The 18,951-nt window shown below is 54.6% G+C and overlaps 3 protein-coding genes across 3 annotated transcripts; 1 reads left to right on the top strand and 2 right to left on the bottom strand.

Annotated features, from left to right (window-relative positions):
- Positions 1-17: 17 nt before the first annotated feature.
- TGME49_232690 (DP-fucose transporter, putative) lies at positions 18-2,811 on the bottom strand (the record flags this gene model as incomplete). Its single annotated transcript, XM_018780335.1, has 8 exons — positions 1,637-2,811; positions 1,456-1,493; positions 1,283-1,344; positions 973-1,148; positions 705-815; positions 539-609; positions 341-386; positions 18-157 (listed from the first exon to the last, which is right to left on the bottom strand). The coding sequence occupies exons 1-8, from the start codon at positions 2,175-2,177 to the stop codon at positions 18-20; spliced, it is 1,185 nt and encodes a 394-aa protein (XP_018636807.1). The 5' UTR covers positions 2,178-2,811.
- Positions 2,812-3,859: 1,048 nt separating this feature from the next.
- TGME49_232680 (hypothetical protein) lies at positions 3,860-12,786 on the top strand (the record flags this gene model as incomplete). Its single annotated transcript, XM_002368096.1, has 8 exons — positions 3,860-4,690; positions 4,983-5,668; positions 6,135-7,805; positions 8,498-8,840; positions 9,479-9,625; positions 10,288-10,500; positions 11,034-11,137; positions 11,565-12,786. The coding sequence occupies 8 exons, from the start codon at positions 3,860-3,862 to the stop codon at positions 12,784-12,786; spliced, it is 5,217 nt and encodes a 1,738-aa protein (XP_002368137.1).
- A 1,544-nt stretch (positions 12,787-14,330) lies between these two features.
- On the bottom strand, positions 14,331-17,734 carry TGME49_232670 (hypothetical protein; the record flags this gene model as incomplete). The annotated part of the gene is made up of 4 exons (XM_018780334.1): positions 14,331-14,423; positions 14,580-14,971; positions 15,330-16,953; positions 17,681-17,734. The coding sequence occupies 4 exons, from the start codon at positions 17,732-17,734 to the stop codon at positions 14,331-14,333; spliced, it is 2,163 nt and encodes a 720-aa protein (XP_018636808.1).
- Positions 17,735-18,951: the final 1,217 nt, after the last annotated feature.

Here is an 18,951-nt window from a genome sequence, read left to right as displayed (position 1 = left end):
CTAGCAAGTCGCTTGTATTATTGATTCTCCATTATCTGTTGAGTTTCTTCAACCTCTTTTACAGCACACTGTCTTGTCTCGCGAGTCCGTCGAGCTCCTGAAGAGGATTCTTTGTACCTCAGCCAACAATAGAAAAGTATTCCCGCTATCGACGACACTGAAGGGGAACACAGTACACAGTAGGATGGACACCACTGATACTCAGTATCATTGTGGGGGTGGAGTTCCCATCCAGTGACTATTCGTGCGAGGATAGACACTCGTGAACGCAAGTGATCACACCTTCGGATTGTATGCTCCTACTCCGTCGCTGTTGAGAGAACTAATAGAATCGACTTACGTGTTCCGAGAAGGACCATCGGTGACAAGACTTCGCCGAAAATCACCTGTGCAGGTTATGCAGGCATCTCCGAAATTGCAGGGTCAGCTCCATCGAGAACGACTGACAGCATCACCAGAACCATCAAGGGTGACTAACTTTTTTCGCCAACTGCAGCTCGGAGGAGGTAGCCGTCTACAAAGTCTGAATGAAACTTACCACTGACATCAGGATCGTCAACACCTCTTTCCCCACACCTGCCACGCAGAGCGATACCGACGACGTTAGACCTGAAGCAGGCATCCAGTTACACGAGAGACTTCTATGTGATACACTGTTACATATGCTTTTGATCGAGATGGTAACTGCTTGTACAAGTACTTACCCACAAGCCGAAACTCAGAAAAAACAACTGCAACCGCAACCACGACGCCTGACGCCGTCACGACAGCGGCTGCGAACAGTTTTGAAGGGTCAAAATCATCTGCTAGAGAACCTAATTCACAGCAAAGGCATCAAACACCGCTAACGCAGTCAAAGTAAGATGACTCACTCGTTTCAGTTTCTCATCCTCCGTAAGACCGAGGGAAAATGCCAGTAGCGCCGGCAAGGCTGGAATCTCATGGCGTGGCAATTTTGGAAAGCGCGCTTACCTAGGAATGCAGGAACTTCATAGAAGACGACTAAAGGAGAAAGAGCGATGCTTGCCAAGGGCTGCATGAGAAGTAAAAGCTGTATGATTGAGAGACTCGGGTAGCGCTTGAAGGCCCGATGTACCAGTACCCATCTCAGGGCACCAACGATGACGGCTCCGAAGGCTACAGCAACCCTGAGTACATCAGCATGCGGGGTGCTCGGCCGCAAACCAGACTACATAAGCTTAAGAGATGCCAAGTGCTGCAAAATGGTATGGCAGCCTTCGCATGTTGGCAATCGTACAAGCGGCGTCCACCATTTTCTTACCCGAAATATTTCTTCACTTCCATCTTGGGGACCGTAATACAGATGCTCCCCATTATGACCACCTGAGTTGAAACAAACACGCAATTCCCCGATAGATATGAACTGCAACAAATTTGTCCTCGAAACACCGGTTTACACATCGGCACGCCGCAATCGCAAACCTTGCTTCTTACCATGGTCGCAAATGTGTTCAAGCTGAACCGTTCCAAGCCTGAGAGAAGGAAAGAACCGGTCCACATGTTTAGAGTTTGTCAGCAGAAGCTGGGTTCCAACTTTAACGCTTCGTTTTCCTATGGCGCGACGGTAAACAAGACCTACGCTGCCACCGGAGGCGCCACTGTGCCTTCAACTTACCATATGCGATTGACAGAAGGTAGGTGAAAAAGACAAGAGAGGACTTGATGAGAGTAAGCGTGCTGATGGGAATCAAATGATACGAGAAGTTAGTTAGCGCAACGTCGGCTGCCGCTAGAATGGCCATCGGTGCGACCACAGAAAGGAGCGCCGACAGAGGTAAAGAAGGCATGGGTGGAAGAAGACTAGGAAAGGCGCAAAAGCAGAGGCGCAGAATGAGCGAGGTGAACGAGAAGTGAAGGAAGGTGACGGATAAAGGAAGCGGCATCTGCAGAGTATCGAACATGAATTTATTTGCCGCCGTGAGGATCAGGCTGGAAGTATACCACACGCAAACGGTAAAACTGATGCATACCATATGCATGCAAGATACTCTGTCTATGGCACGACTTCCCCCCGTTTTGGTAACATTTCGTGCCGTGGCTCGCCCTCGGCTATCTTCCACTCCGCTCAATTCAAGGACAGGCAGTCGATGAGCAATTCGGGCGGCCGATAGCGGGAGGAAGGTTCGGTGACCTCGAGAGCCTTTAAGGAGTCCCATTTTGCCAGACAGGACTGTCTACCAACGTTTCTCCTGAGTTTACACGATCACATGTCATGCTGAAAGTCCGATCCTAACTGTAAAAAGAGTATGATCTTGCGGACCTGAGAACTGCGCTTCCCCCTAACGGGCAAAACGTGTCAGGCTCAGGTTTCCGCGTAGAGAGGAAACTATGCGTTTGGCCTGCCATTTCTCCATCCGGATCCGGCAGGCCGCAACATACACGGGCGAATATGCTACAGCCTTTTTCATTCCCAGCCTAGACAGGGAGCCGGCCGTAGCAAACGCGTCGACCTATCGCAGGGTCACTCGTCGAATCCGAAAGCGTAATAGCGCTTGAAGATGAAAGCAGCGAACACGAAAAACCTCATGTAATTGGAACTGTACAAAACACGGTTGTATCTGTAGTAAGACAGAGAGCCGATGTCGACGTCCAGCTTTGCAGTTCGCTGGCTCGGCACAAAGGAAGGCCTGGAGCAGCTCATACCAAAAGCAGAAGAGCAGTGCGCACAGAATTGCGAACACGCGCAGTTGCAAGACTGATTGTCACGCGGCCGATACACAGGAAAATGATATTGGATATTTCCGAAGAGACGCACTACGCACTGATTTCATTCAGCTTATCCTTTTACCTAATGGCTACGCTGCTTGCCTGGCCACATCGTTGGATGACATGAAGTGGCTCCGCGCATGCGACCTTCCCCGTCAGCTTACACCAGCGTGCCGGAACGGCCCGTCAATTTCGCTTTTTCATGGAATGAGAATACCCATCATAGAATATTGTTCTTTTCGAATGCCGCACAGTGCGCGGGCTAATCAGTCATTCAAAGTGGTTGCGTGGTCGTGTTCTACCTTGCATGCCTATCCGTGATTGTCTGCGGTAGCGAGAAATTCAGTTTTGGTGTGCCTGTTGCAAACGCGTGCAGTAGTGGCGGGAATCTCGAACCACAGTCTCGACAAGGCTATTTCTTGTTAATGGGTTAGAAGTGTATTTAGTCCCTGACTGGTTTTCCTGACGTTGTAAAGCTTCAAAAATCTGTCTTTGTGCTTTAGATTGTGTCCGATGGACCGTTCTAGTGCGACACCTCAGGCGCTTGTGCGCATGTAACAGGCGATCTCGGCAATTCCGGCCACCGTTTCACGTTTCTGAATTATCTGCTTCTCTGCTTCTTCTTTCGTGCATGCCTTTCAAAGGAACCCCCTAAATGAAGTGCCACGGAGGGCGTACGCTTCGGTATGAGCTAGGACGTCGTGTGGCCACAGTACCTTAACCAAATTTCCTGTGTTCTCATGGAGCTTTTTCCTGTCTGTGCTTGATTTTTTATCGCACTTCAACAGAGTGCCGGTGTCTCCTTCTCTTCACTACATTCGCCTCTGAGTCCAGCAACAAGAACTGCCTTACGGCGTTCGACACCGCCGCTGTGGCACTGCTTCCTCTTCATGACGCCGACTGTAATGTGAGGCTGATGCCAGCCACCTGAACATTTCTCTTTTCTGGCTACGTTCTAGCGTGGTGACTGAAAGCAATTTACACGTCTCCTCGTACAGCGTGCGCCCCCATTGCAAGTGGGCATCCATAGCACGACTCCGCCGCCGGTGGTCCGAAAGAGCCCGACATTCAAACAGCAGTCTTCAGTTCAGGAGCCGGCGCGGTCCGCACATGAAAGCCGGCAGCTTCTGCTATGCATCGTACCGATGGCCCCGGCCACATGGTCCCGATGCAGCAAGGTCCCTATCGTTCACTCCACTCTGACGAGGCGGCGCACGGCCAGCAGCCAGAGGCGCCTCTGCAGAATCCGAATCTGTTGCCGCAGAATCCCCACTACCTTCCCCATGGGCCTGTTGATCTGTTTGCTAGGGGGGCTCTGCACGAGGCCACGGCGGCTTCTGGCCGAGCGCAACCAGAGTCTAGGCAGCACGTGACTCCCGGTGCGGACCCTGCTTTCCAGATGTGTCAGGGGACGCTCCTTGGACACCAGGAGGTGGTCTCGGGGCGGGAAATCGACAGACGGCCTGCAACGGGTGCCTACCGTCGGGACCAGGCCCAGCCGACGCCGGAGCAGCAGTACTTCTACGAGCAGCAGCGGCTGCTTGCCAGTCAACAGCAGTCCGTGGCGCTACATCATGCATTTCCGGGTCTGCGTGGGTCCATCTCAGCTTCAGGCGGCCACCACCTCCACGGCCTTGTCCTGCCTCAAAATACTGGAGCGCCTTCACAGCAGGTCCACCTCACTGACAACCATCAAGCGAACAACACTCACGTGGGCAAAGGGCAAATGTACGAGGACGCAGCTCGACGGCGTTCGCAGGCTCCGCGGCGGGGGAATCCCACGCAGCCGGCTGTGTATCAGCAGCTGGTTCGGCAAACGACCCAGACGGGGGTCGGCAGAGCGACCAGCGACGCTTCAGCGAGTGGCCGAGCCACAGGAGATGGTGGCCAGATCCAAGTTGAGCCTCGAGACGTCATTGCACTCCTCAGACAAATGGCTGAAGAAAGTCCCGAGAAATTTCAGGTGAGACAACACACTGAGGATAGGACTGAAGATGCGATGAACAACAGCAGGCGGCTGTTAAAGGCTTTTTTTAAGAGAGCCACTCCTCGGTGTTTCTCTGTGCTCTGGTAGCTTTTGTTAACACTCAAATGCAGCAGCTTAACACGGAGGACGAGAAATCGCGTGATTTTCGGTTCGGCGGCCGACTGCGTGTCCCACATGCTTGAATAGTGTTTAAGACCGGCTCAATGTCCGGGACCTTCACTTCTGTCCTGATTCTTTTGTTTGTGTGTCATGGCATCTGTGCTTGTAGATGTATCGAATCGAATCTGACATGCCGGCGAAGGCTCTGCACCAGTTGCTTCACGAGTTGGAGAAGAATCAGCTTATCAAGCAGCAGGAAATCCTTCGCCGAGCGCATGCACTCGCAGCACAGCAAACTCAAGCGGCGGCCGAGGAGAAACTGAACCCTAGTGGCCCGCCCTCGCAGGCTGCTAGCAAGGCAGTGCGCTCCGGCGGAGTGTCTGGAGATCCACAGAGACTCCCCGGTGTGGCCCTTCCCCTCAGCCATCAGCAAAGGTGTCGCGATGCGCCAATGGGGGGCGTGGATTCTTCGGTTCCCGCGACATCGTGGCCAACTGATTCTGTTCAAGCGGGGGACGGAGAAGAGGGAGCTGCGTCGGAAAACAAGGCCGCGACGCGGGCTCCTGCGCACTTCGTCTCGTCTCCGAATGCAACAGACCTGGCCGATAGAGGAGGCACCTCCGGTTCGGCCGCTGGCTTCTTCACTCACGGCGGTGTACAGACAGCGCGCGGAACTCAGCAGCCACGGGGGGTCGACGTCGAACCTGGGGCAGGCAGCTGGGGGATGGGAATGCCGGGAGTGGTGGGGACGGTGACCAAGTCGCCCGCCGCAGATCCCGCTGGATTTCCTGCGCCTTCAAGCGACACGACAGGCAGCTTGAAGCCTCGAGGACCGGGCAATCCGTCATACGAAAAGTAAGGACCCAGTCACATGTGTATAGTCGATTCCAGCCTGCAGACGGTTCATAACAGACGAGGGAAGCAAGCAACTGCTTCGTATGTGCTGGACGTGAAGCGTGAAGAGCACTCTAGCAGTTGCAGTGTCTAACCGTGTTGCGTAAGATGCTGAGACTGTCATAGCAAACAACCCGTGGGTTGACACGACGAGCGGTGCCAGATCTGTTCGAGGGTGTAGTCCGCAAACATGTGGAGACGCGGACATAATTGGTCCTTCTTGCCTGATGCTATTTGGAGAAGGACACTTCTTGCCTTTGCTATTTGCATCCTTACACTATACCGCCTTATTCTCACGGCCGCTCCGACGGCTGTTGACACCTCGTCTCCCACTCTCTCACTGGTCATGTTGCTGGTCGGCCCGTCGAATTTTTTTGACATTGTACCGTCTCTGGGTGCTCGCCTGGCTTCATCGCGTCCTTCACAGGCAAATGGAACTGCTCCTGAAATTGCTGAAGACGCCTCGGGGGTCGCTAGCGATCCAGCAGCTCGTGGACGCGGGGCGAGTGAAGCAAGATCTCCTTCAAGCTGCGATGGAAAAATACAGAAGACAGCAAGAGGCAGAGGGCAGCTTGCCGGGCGCTAACCCAGGGGCTGGTCTGTCCCAGGCCGGCGACAGCACCGACCGGTTTCCGAGGCCGAGCAAGGCGTCCCCTGAAGGGGTGGACTGCCTCCGTGGGGGCGATCCGTCGCTCGCCGCACTGCCAAACCCACATTTTTCCGATGGACGGGCGGCGCCTGCATCGTCAGATTCGCAGGACGCCGACACGCACCAAGCGAAACGCGCTCGCCTGGACGCGGAGCCCCTCCTGGGCGGGCCTCGCCCGGAAAATTCCGGCTGTAGAGAAGGAGCAGCTGGTGCGCAGCTTGCCCCAGGAGTCTCTGACGGCGACTCCGCGTTCGAAGAGGGCACCCAAGACTCCGCTGCTGGAGGAAGCGCAGTTCGGAGAGGCCGCGCGGAGGCGACGCCGGACAGCCCCGACAACGAGAGACAAGGCAGAGAGTCTGACAGCCGTGAGCAGGGGGGACAGGCTGGCCGGCGCTGTGAGGGTGGCGGGGGTTCTGTGCAGAACGTGCCGGGGGACACGGTTCAGCGAACGCAAGGGTCCGGTTATTCGGCTGTTTCACTGAACCCCAGCGACACCAGTGGGGGGAACGGGACTGCGTCTGTGGGGCTTCGGGGGCCGCAGAGCTCCAGCGCAGGTTCTGGGACCCAGGGAGCGGCGAGTGGAGTTAACAAGGGAGCGAGAAGCCGCGCGTCAGCGGACAGCGCCGGGGGGGACGGTGGGTTTGCCGCTTCGAAAGGGCCTGCGCACAACAGAGGAAGTGTGGTGGGAAACGGGTTCTTTACTGTAGACGCGACGAGACAACTCGTGGGAAACAACCGGATGAATTTTGTGAGGATGATGCGGGCGCTAATGTCTCGGCCCCCAGCCACAAAGCACGTCGAACCATACACGTGGGACGGAGCGCATTTGGCCGTTGCGGTTGAAGCGCCTGGGACAGGTTTCTCCGACTGCGCGGGATCGCGCCGTCTGTACATCGGGCCGAACTCGCAGTCTCTGTCGGATGCGCTGCGCAGCTGTGCGACGAGGCGCCCGCCAGCTTTTGCTGAGTATCCTGGCGATCCGCGATTCCATGAGACCATCGCGAGAGGTGCTGAGAGCGTGGAACCGGGAGTTGGCGCGCACCTGCTGCACCGCCTGCAGGAGCGTCTGGCTGCTCCGAGGGGTCAACCTTTCTATCTCCGTCAGGCACAGATGCCGTTGGTGGGTCAGATCGCTACTCGTTTTCCTGCACAGACAGGGGGGTACCGGCCACTGCGAGAGGGCGGCAGAATGCCGGGATACTTTCTGGATGCCAGTGGCCGAAGCGTGGCTCTCGCAGGGTCGTGTCCAGCAAACGTCGCCGGAGCTGGTCGCGCTGAAGATACCCGCTTCGCGCCGCGGCGGCGCCTGGGGAAACTCGATTCTCACATTCAGCGCCTGGTTGACAGTGCTGTGAGGCGCTTGAGTGGCGTGTACGGCCGGAGATTTCTCTTGCGCGACGAGAATGCCATTCGAGACACGATTAAACGGGCTTTAAAAGACCGAATTCGGTGAGACTGTAGAAAGACATGGCGAGCAGAGGAAAGCTCCGGGCTGTGCTCTTCTGCTTTGCGTCTAGAAGTTCCCAGACTGCGCCTCCAAGTGTTCTGGGCTGCAGCGCTGTGCGTATACTTGAGGGCTGGATGGAAGACTTGTGGGGGAGAGAGTGGCCTGGCCTGGTTGCTGACAGGTTCCGTTTCTTGAGAATCTGGCGCGACTATTGAGACTGCGCACCGAAATCGAACTGCAGGAGCGAACTGGCTGCTATGCGAAGTGGCGTGACCAAGACAAACATGGGGTTCTGGGCGAACCTCGGCGAGGGCTGAAAAGACGGAGCAGTTTCCTTTATACATGTCCTTACACGCATACATATGTCACATCACTGTTTGGTGAAGACACTCAGGGGCTGGTATGAAAGTCAATTAAGGATTCAGGGTGTAGACACCGACGCGTCGAAGTTGAAAGGGACGGATATGCAGACGTACGGGTGTTTCTTGATGGTGGGCACGCACCGTGTACATGGGGAAGGCCAAGCACCAGATGGGTGTGAACGACACGGCTTGCCCTGTTATCCTGGCCTTGAGGTACCTCTTTTTTGTTGTGGAACCTTTAGGAAAATTAGTCTTTCCAGCAGCTTCACCCTTCTATCAGAAAGGGTTCTCAATTCCTTATTTCTGTCTCCGTTTTTCTTGCCTGTGTGTAGGGCTATGGCACCGAGTCTCAGTGCCCTTTCAGAGTACCGCGTCGACCGCCTTTTCCAGCGGTTGTCTGTCCGCCCAGATTCGTCAGGCGCCCACGCCGTTGATTTCGACTTTCCCGAAGGCGACGGGATGGGCGACGGTGCCTTTCCAGATCTGTTGCAAGACTCGTTCCCGTCCTGCACCAGGGGCAGACAGTCCGCTTGGGAAGGCGCAGACGCTGGAGCTGGCAGCGCGCCTGCTACTGGCTCAGGCGGCGCTGGGGAATTGCTCCAGCACTTTTCGCTCAAACAAGACATCGATGAACTGCAGGCTTTCTTCATGCAGAAGGAGAGCGACAGGCAACTGGTGAGAGACTGAGAAGGAACTGGGGCCGTTAGAGCACGTGTCTTTACACCCGAGCGGAGCTTGCGAAGCGCCGAGGAAGATTCCTTTCTGAAAGATCGACCAGGTGCACGTGTTCGTTGGTTCCACATGCCGAGTGATTTCTTTTGATAACAGCAGCGTTGCTTGCATTACAACTCAGTTCGCGGAATATCGAAAAACTTTCCTGTGCTTTGTCTTTTGCACTGCCTGCGTGGTGGCTAAGACCATCGGTTTTGCGTTGACCCCAGATCGAGGAACAACGGATAGAGAACAACCCCTTCTTACACTCATGCGAACCAGCCGAAGACAGGGCTTTAGGCTTGGTTGCTGGATTCTATTTAAGTCGATTCAGCTCAACGACGGAGTCCGACAAAAAAAGGAGCACAGGCTTGGAGCAACGGGATGGCGCGGGCTTCCGTTTTCCCCTACGCATCTTCCCGTACTGGTCTCTCCCGCCATTTACACTTACCACTCGGAAGCGGCGAAAAACCACAATGGTGCTGGCGAAACAGCTTCCGAGGAAGAGAAAGAGAACGAGAGAGCATACAGACTGACTCACCGAGTTTGAAACCAACCGTATACGCGCCTTTCGGTTCATCTGCCTCTTGCCTTGATTGCAGGTGGACCGTCTGCGGAAGCTCCAAGAGAGTCAGAGAAGAAACCGAACGAGTCGGGCAAGACAGCGAGCGGCGCCGGGAGGTGACGCAGGGGCCGGGACAGGCCTCACAGTCGGCGATGATTTGAGTAGAGACGTCGTAGGCGACCCGGTAAGACTTGTTCATGTCTGTATTCAGGAAAGACCTCGGAAACCAGCTGGTTACTTCCCCTCTGACGTGTAGAACTTTCTTATTTCGCACATGATCTAGACTGATGTTCCGTGACTCGTAGAACATGCTCACATTGCGCATGGACTAGGAAGGTGCCACCGTCCCAAATGAAGTGCGCTGAAGACACGCGAGAACCGCGGTCTTCGGGAATCGGTGGAGCCACGTGTCGCTCTGCAATTTCATTTCCTCTCTTGCGTAAATTTGTCAGTCCGTGGCTGCTGCCGGTGTTCTCTGCGGTCCGTGTGAGGCGTCAGGCAACCTGTTGCCTGCTGATGAGGTAGTGATATCTCACAAGCAGCACGCATCTTATGTTCTGTCTTCTAACTTGTTACTGTATTTGCTCTATGCTTGTACTAAAACGGGCTCTTAACTCTTTTTTCCTCAGCTGCAAGAGAACCGGAGCGAGCTGCCGCATCCGTTATGTGGGGTCGCCGCGCATCAACATGCGTGGTACTTTTCGATACAGACACGACTGCGCCTGCGCGGACGCCAGCGTTGCACGCGGAGGGGGGGAGGGGGAGCTAAGTCTGTCGGCCAGATCTTTTTGTCAAAAAGCCACTTATTCTTGTCGTTTTGTTTTCTTTTCTGTTGCGTCCTTGCAGACCGACACTCTGTCCGCACTGCTAGGAGGACCGGCTTCAGGAGCTGCCGTCGAAGGGGCACCGGATCCCAGTGCGTGGGTGTCGATGCTGCGTTCAGCCGGGCCGCTGGGCAGTCAGCAGTGGAAAGCGCAGAAAGCAAAACAGGAGCAAGTTGCGGCTCAACGTCGACATAACGTCGCCGTAGCAGAGGCAAAAGCGATCGAATTTGCGAAAGTAAGTCGGGAGAGACAGCGGGGGGTGGGGGATGGCGTCAGAGACGGAACAACAGGGAATGCGAAGGCAGAAGCAACGGAAGGTGACAAAGCCAAGATGAAGAGCTGGTTTTTTCAAAGCCATCGAAGGAGGGTAGTGCGAACTACAGAGAGGGTAACCCATGCGGTGCTGATTCAGAGTGTCGGAGGACCGGTGACGGAACCTGAGAGCTGAAATTTGTGTCCTACGGAAGTGCTGAGAGCACATATCCCAAAGGGAATGCCGGTGAAAGGGTTTCACATTGGGTATTTCTCTTGAAGCGAGAGTGTAATAGTTTAGCAACGAGGCTATCGTCGAGCTTATTTCCTAAGACGAGAATGGTACGTCAAGATGAGGTTGACAAATTTTAGAACCCGTTTTGGCACCATCGAAAATGCAGGAATGTTTTTATAGGAATGTTTTTGTCGGAGGTACCCAGATCCAATTCAACGGGTCTAGAGACGTGCCTCTACGGGCCACGCTTTCCAAGTGTGCTGTTTTTCGCATTCTTGCAGGTCGCACAATCCCAGCGGTGTCTGCTCTTGAAAGTCACGGCCCTCGACTTCCGAGCTTTCCTCCACACGACGACAGCAGCCTCCTTGTTTCCCGCTCAGTTCAGGTAACTGCAGCATTGCTGCACTTGCCTTTTTCACTGATAGGAAAATGAATCGAGCACACATACAACCAGGAAGAAGGTTTGTTTTAGCTATGAATTCTGAATACATTCAGCCAGAAAGAACTTCGAGACTGTCTCTTCACCCGGTTGCGCATGCAGGCTTCTTGAGCGTCCCGGACTGCATTGCCTGTGTCACTTTTGAGGAACCTGCCGGATGAGACAGCGTGAAATCTCTTGGAGTCTCATTGCGCAGTAGCCGCAATTCCCCCTTTAGCTGTCGGGGTTTCCGCTGCCACTCCCTCGAAAATAAACGAATTTCGTCGCAGTCTTGCCGAGCCGCGCTGTGCTAGTCGAACCACAGGCGCCAGTGTGCTTCTGTGCATGCATCCAAAGTGTACCTTTTTTGTCTGCGCTGTTCGTCTCGCTGCAGGATGCGCCAGTTGCAGCTGATTGAGTTGCTCCACTTCGATTTGCAGGCGCCGCCAGTTCGAGTGGCCCGACACCTTCTCATCGGGCATCCGGTGCCGCGTGCGCCTGCTTCGCATCCGGCGGCGCCAAGCGGTGCGTCCTCTTCCACGGCCTCTTCAGTTCCTCCCTCTTCGTTCTCAGCGGCAACTGCTGCGCGAGTTGCGGCAGCCGCTGGCGTTCGCGGACCGAGTTCGGCCCCGTCGCATACTCAAGGAGGTCTGCCGCTCGGAACGAGGGCGGGGCAAGCTTTGCTTCCCGCAGCCACGAACGCTGGCACTGTCCCAGGTGGTGCCAGCCGGGTGTCTGGTGGTGCACCAGGCTTGGGGGAAGTGCGAGCTGGACAGATGGCGCTGCCGTCAGCGAAAGGCTTGGCGGGTGCAGGGTACAGCGACCAGGACCAGGGGGTGAAGGCACAGCCTCCACAGTCTCAGGCGGGGCTGGAAGGGCCGCCCGCTGGAGGCAAGAAAGGAGCGAGCAAGTGTGCGCGGGTCCGCGTGCGGAAGAAGGCCGGCACCTCTGGGGGAACTCCTTCGGCGGGTTCGCAAAAAGGCGTAATTGCACAGCAGAAAGACGGTGCGCATGCGCCGCCGCGGGCCGCGATTTCGGAGGTGGGGCAGGCGGGAACGGCGCGAAGTGGCCTCGAGCAAAACCAAGAGTCGTCGGGTGTCGATACAGCCGGAGGTATTGACTCTCTTGCGGATTTGTTTGGAAGTGGGGCGCGGCCCGAAGACTTCGTGATGGCTTCGAACAATCGCCGAGACGAGAGAGCCAAATCAGGAGGCCCGCAAGATGACACTGCCGGGGACCAGAAAAAAGGGCCGGGCAGCTCACTTGGTGGTGCGAAGTTTAAGAAGGGAAGCGCTGGTCAGGGTGATACGACGCAGAGAACTGGAGGGGGAGTGAGTGGTAGTGCAGCGCCTGGAAATGCGGGAAAAATGTCCTCTTTGAACCGACAGGCTGCCGGGTTCGATCGGCAAGAACCACCTGAACGTGGCGCCGATGAAGCGCCAGTGGCAGAGCAGAAACGCCATCAAGAGGCCGGACCAGGGACGGCGCCGTTCTTCCTCAGACCCTGGACTGCCGGAGCGGCGCCAGAAGGGCAGGGAGGCGAGGAGTTCGGGGGCGGCGCGGGCGGTGTGGTGATCCCCGACTTAGACGGCGAAGGAGATGACGAGTTCATCTGACATAACCGAGTAATGGGTGAGGTCGCATATAATTCAGATGATAGCCACGTTCGCCGGTCCACGAAATAGTAGCAGATCCGCAGAGGGGCGCCCTGCTGCCTCTCTGTGCTTTAGCGCGACGGTTTCAACTAGCTTTTGAAGTGAAAGGGGCATACGCGGCTCCATCGTCTAACTTCCGGTGCCCTAAGAGATGTCAGCGGTATGTCCGCAACGAGAAAGCCTTTCCTTTGTACAGGCATCGCACGCCGATGTGCGGGCTTCCATCAATCAGCGCGTGCCGAGCGACAGTATCAAGCACATCACACACAGTCGCGCAGATTCCTGCCGGTTTACGCGGGTACTTTGGTTCTTTGTCGCCTCGCTCCGTAGAGCGGTCACCTTACGAGCCGCTACCACACACTCGCGGTGCATTCATGACTAGCATCGTGACTCGTGTTGTGCGATAAATTTAGGGTGGATTGCACTCGGAAACAGCCATTTCTCTATTCCGACGTTGTTGCCCGCTGCGTGACCAAGTAGCTGAGCCCATGCACTGCTGGCTTGCGAAAGAACTGTCAGTCCACTCAAACCACGCGAGTGCCACTTGGTCACTGGAGTTCGGTAGCGATGGTGGCGGTTTCTGTTTATCTTCTTGTGCTCGTGAGCGAGGCGATCCAGAAAGCGAAATGCTTGAATGGCTGCGCTTCCACGAAACAAACTGTTCCTGAACAGTTCGGTTTCCTGATATGTGTTGTGCATGTTGGCTGCGAGTGAACTCAACTGGGTTCTGTCGCGTCATATCTTTTAATTCAGCGCATGAGAGTTTATTCCACACTTTAGAATCAGTGTCGCTGGTCGGATTTCCGCGTTTGAGAAAAATCAAGTCTCCGGAGGGGCGCGTCACTTCGTGATTATGTCAGCGTCACCGAAATCCTACAGACTGAAAACCGTTAGAAATTGAACAGTGTTACAGACCCTTGACAAGCTGACGGGTCGCTGCACATGACAGTCACCGTTAAGAAAGCTAACGACTTCATAATTCGATGACATCTTCAAACCTAATGTCAAGCATGTTAGCGACTTCAGACAAAACCTGCAAGCAGTCTGCTTTTTCTACATTGCCCCCCTATATGTCGACTGTGTACACAGAAAACCCCACATATAATATGCTCTGGTGAAGACGTTAGTCCAACACTTCACTGACACACGTGCGGAGAGAGCTGTGTCGCTTCTTTTCACGAGGTGGCAAGAGTACAGACATTTTATCCTTTTCCACGTTACTAAGCCCACTGGCTGACGAGCAGCTAGCACGAACACCTCGTTCGAAAGTCTTTGCTTACCTTAGTCACTGGGCACAATACTGCTTTGAGTGAAATTCACATGACCTGTTTTGAGAAGTCACACACTGCCGTTTGCAGGCTTTCGACTTCACCGGCACAATCCGTGTATCTGGAAGAGATAACGCGTAACAACGTGAAACGGATGCGTGTAAACTAAAACGATTGCCATCTGACATAAAAGATTGCAGGGGTGCGAAAATGGCTTTTACGCACAGTCCTGAGTTTTTAAATTACACCGAAACGTTCAGCCATCAACCTTGCGTGGTGCTGTGTCTGTTCCCAATCCACCGTCCGGAAACGATCTCGAATTTGCTCCGCCTGTAAAAACACAAAATTCTCACACAAAACATTGCTACGATGCGGCTTTCACGCCTCTATTCTAACTCCTCTGGCAACATTTAATCAACATTCTAAAGCACCTTTCTTGACCCGCGGAAACTCAACCGAACGGCGTTAATGGTAGGCAGTTCACACCTTTTGAATCGTCGCAAGCAGTTGCTGCACCCACGCTCCCCGGCTGCTTTCAGCCTCGAGCCGGTTCTTTCTTTTCTTCTTGCCACTACCGTCGGATCTAGCCTGAAGCTCGATACTTCTCCGCCAATTCTTGAATTCAAGACGGAACCGGCCTCCGTGAAGAGTCGGAGAAGACTCGGCGACTTCCACGTGACACTGGTTGATGATTAGGGAGACACTCCCAATAGCAGCTGAGAAACCACGACCAACAAAGTCTCGAGACGACCGAAACCAAAAGAGGTGGCCTTGTGAGAGAACGAAGAACAGATGCCGCCGATATGGGAGAGACCTCAGCAGTCGTGAATACGGAGAAGAACGCCGCGATGACGCGAGCTTTATGACGAAAAGGCAACCTGAAAAGAACGGAAGAAAACAGGAACGTCCTGTACAGATACACTTGTGCAGATGTCATGGCGCTGCTGACGACGATATGTGCACGCGTCCTCATATGTCTTGCTACCTAACATCTAATGATGCCACTATGAAGTCGCCTAACCACTCTGTTCAGATTTAGAAAACAGCAACGTTCCACTGTGTCGTTTCGACTTCTTTCAGTTAACTCCAACATCTCAAGTTGTCCAAGCGTCAGCATGAACATCACATACTTCCCGAAATCCTTCCCACGCCCACATTCGACCCTCCCAAACGGTCCGTTTCCGACGAGACATTTTTCTGCGTTTGCATGAATGACACTCGGGGTGTGTATCCTACCTTCGAAAGACGGCATGTCATCCAAATGGAGAAGTCCGTCTTCGTCCTCGACCATGAGGGAGAAGTGCTTGCGTTTGACTACGAGAAGGTCGCTGTCGAGGCATTTGTTGCCCATTGCTACCCCCCACCCGAGCTTGCAAGAGTTGAGCGACCTGTAGGGATAATTTCTGTGAAATTGTTGTCCCTCTGCGTGGCTGCTTTCCTGCTCAATCACATCTGCCTGAATATGAATAGTTGCAGCGGACGAGGAATCCGACGGGGCACTGCTTGATACTCTGCTCGATGAGACAGAAGCAAATCCGGAGCTACGCCGCGAGCCGGACGACCGACTGGTCGCATCCGTTGTAGTAGCTCCCGCCTGACTTTGGTGAATATCCTGCTTCTCCGCATCTCCCAGCACCTTGGCTTCTCTCCCCTGCTTCCAACCGACCTCTTGATGGAACGAAATTGCCTCCACGGCAGAGCACCTATGTACTGTTCCCGGAGAGATTTTGTGCCCTAACCGTCTCGGCTGCTCGCCAGACCTATGCTCGCTGTCACTGTAACGCTCCGGGACTGCCGACGGATAAGATGACAACGCCACAGACGCCGCGCTGTCGTGAACGTTCTGCTCTCGCGGTTCTCGAAGAACACGCAGCGCTGGCGCGATGTACATATCTACCTCATGCGTGTCCCACAGCTCGAGTGACAGACTACGATTCACGTCTCCTCCCTCTGAAAAAAAGTTCTCTCCGGATCCCTCTATCTCCAAGTCCGTCCCTGAAGCTCCACAAGGAAACAACTGAAGACGTTGGTGGAAGGTTGGTTCCTCGTGCAGCAGTTCCACGTGGACAAACGAGTCCGGCGCCTTCACGCTCGCACTCTCTGGCCCGTGCCTATCATCTGCCAACGAGCGAGTCTCGTGCTCGCTGCTGTCAGTCTCACGCTTCTTCAGCACACTCCTGTTCTCGTCGTGTGAGGTACCCCCTCGTGCGGCCACAGAGGCAGTCGGTTTGGTAGCGCCTCCTATCACCTTCACAACTGAATATCCACTGCCTCTATCTGATTCGCTGGTGCTGCATATTGTACTTCCACTGCTGCTTTTTCGAACCATGCCCCTGTCAGTGCCACCATCATCGGGACCACTGGTGTCTCCGTAGGCCCTACACGACGTCTCTATTTCGCCAGAGCGACATCCGCAATCACGGCCAGCACGCCGCGCAGAGGATCTCTGAGATTTCGTCATTTCTCCTGAGACATTCGTGTCCTTTTCCAGTCGAACGCTGGCGCCACCCTCCTGGGTCTGGCTTTCCGTCCACCTTTTACCACTGCCAGATGGCGGAATGCAAACAGTGTTTCGCCGGCAACGTAAACAGTTACCCCCCAGAAAAGACGCTTTTATCACGTGGTCTGGAAGACTCTCCAGTTGCCGTCTTCCACCGTCAGAGGCAATCGAAGGCGCAATAGCCGTTTCATCTGTGAAAGAAAACGACTGATCCGTTCCCCAAACGTAAGGGCAGCTCATCGGATTGCGTGAGCGCCTATCCTCACACAACTCCGATGCACGGTTGTGTCGACCTGACCCGTATGTGCTCCCACGTGCTGCATCGGCATCCGGGCACAATTCGTCGCTGCTTCTCGACCTCTGCAGAGAGGAAACAAAACCTCTGCCGAAAATCCATTTATCCCTACTGCCTACCCTACCCCTCTTAGTGGCAACGGCTCCATAGGTGAACGAAGAAGACACAAAGACGCTACCGCCTCTGATAGTGAGTTGCTGTTGCCGAAGCCGTGACCGATCCTCCTGCGTCTCAGAATGCTGGAAACCATCTTGGTGGCCCGCTTCACACACATCAAGAGACGAAGAAATCGTAGCCCATCCTGCCTTCTTCTCATGCTTACATTCTACATTACGCGCTTCCTTGCAGTCGCTAGCGCTGTCCTGTGACCGAAGACTCTGCGGATAAGCTGAAGACTCATCTACATTCTCTGGCCTTCTATTCTTTGACATTGAACCTGCCCCGCCATCCAGTCCGCCACACCCGAATGACACATCCTGGGAGCATTCAGACTGATGAGTGTCCATATGTGGCGGCCCCACAAATAGCAACTCATTCTTAGTCAACGAAACACCCCGCTCGTCCTGATTCTCCACAGACGAGATTGTGACTGAGCTTTGCCCGCACGTGATACGTTTCTCCCTTTCTACCTCACTGTCGTGCCGTTCTGTTTGCTTGTGGATGTTGCTAGACAGATCAGGCGAATCACACAGATCGCCTGCATCGTGACTACCATACAATTCTTGTGGCTGGTCAGTTTCACCGCGAGAATTCTCTGATGCGTCCGTGGCTTTTGACACAGTGTCAGCGCACCTGCTCGAACTGCCACTGCGAACAGTTGCTGCTGTACTGGATCCTGCATAGCATTGTCGAACGCGGAAGGCCGTGGACCCGGTCGCAGGATTATAACTCGGAAAAAGTTGCGCCGAAAAGACACGCCGCATCCGTCCAGAAGTTCCATCCGTTCTAGACTGCGATTCGTAGAGATTGCCAACGGAAAAAACACTTCTGTTGCATGGGCGAACAATGACTTGGTCGGCAGGACGCGGCGGACAGTCGCTTTCGTTTGGAGCCATCGGGCGATGAGCCGTCTCAGACGAGCGCCGAGAGAACGGTTTCCACCGAAACCACGGGGAGAACAGGCTGGACGAGCCGGTAAGAGACGTTGATGCAGCGGTTACGGCGTCCGACAGCGAGCCGTCCAGCCTGAGCCCACCTGCCAATCTGATTTGCCGGGCTGTGGCATCATGTTCGGTGGCGGGGTTCTGTCCAGCGGCGGCAAGCTGCGGAGAAGGAAAGGCCATCGTCGCAACACACACGAAAGAAAGCAGCCGCCTCCTGAAGTACCAACATTTCGGGCTCGATAATCTACTTTCCGAAGCGTGCAAAAAAGTGCCCCGTACAAGCCCGCCCCCAGTGGGCGCCGAGTCCGACCGAAGTCGTGAGTACTGAAACCTAGCGGAATGCCTTTTCCTCGTATATTCTTCCAGGTGAACGTCTCCACGACCGGGAAGCTCGCTGCCCGTCGGAACTTCACTGAAAATCCGACAGATACGAGGTGAGGGGAGGCTGCGAACTGCCTGGAAAACTGGAAATTAGGGGCGGCAGACCTGTTACCACACACAACTGCCTTCAACGAGTGTTACGGCGAAGGAAATTTCCTCTGGCACGATGCCAGCCTGCGAGAGATCGAAACACCAGACACACTTGAAGAAAATGACTTGAAGATTCGGCAAGGCGACGCAGCTATTCCAATTCACGAAGCGTAGGTACACCATAAACCTGACCGACTCGCTACCGTGTGGGCAACCCGCTACTTGTGCCGCGGAATGCGTCCATGGAAGGCTTCAAGAAGACGAATCACAAAGATATGGCGCCTCGAAACTGCGATCATCCTGAAACGGATGCCTGTACACATACTTTAGTGCATCACCACAAACCAAAAGCTAACAACAGCCTGCGTTCCCCAAACACACTCAGTTCACTAGCACTCGTAGATACACCATTCATCATTGGCGAACGATGTATACCTCCCATAGCCACCACTTATCCCGGAAGTGTATACAGAAGAAAACCCCGTGGTA

The sequence above is a fragment of the Toxoplasma gondii genome, chromosome VIII, assembly GCF_000006565.2.
Source record: "Toxoplasma gondii ME49 chromosome VIII, whole genome shotgun sequence".
In the NCBI taxonomy this organism is placed as follows: Eukaryota; Apicomplexa; class Conoidasida; order Eucoccidiorida; family Sarcocystidae; genus Toxoplasma; species Toxoplasma gondii.
This window is presented reverse-complemented; position numbering and strand designations above follow the sequence as displayed.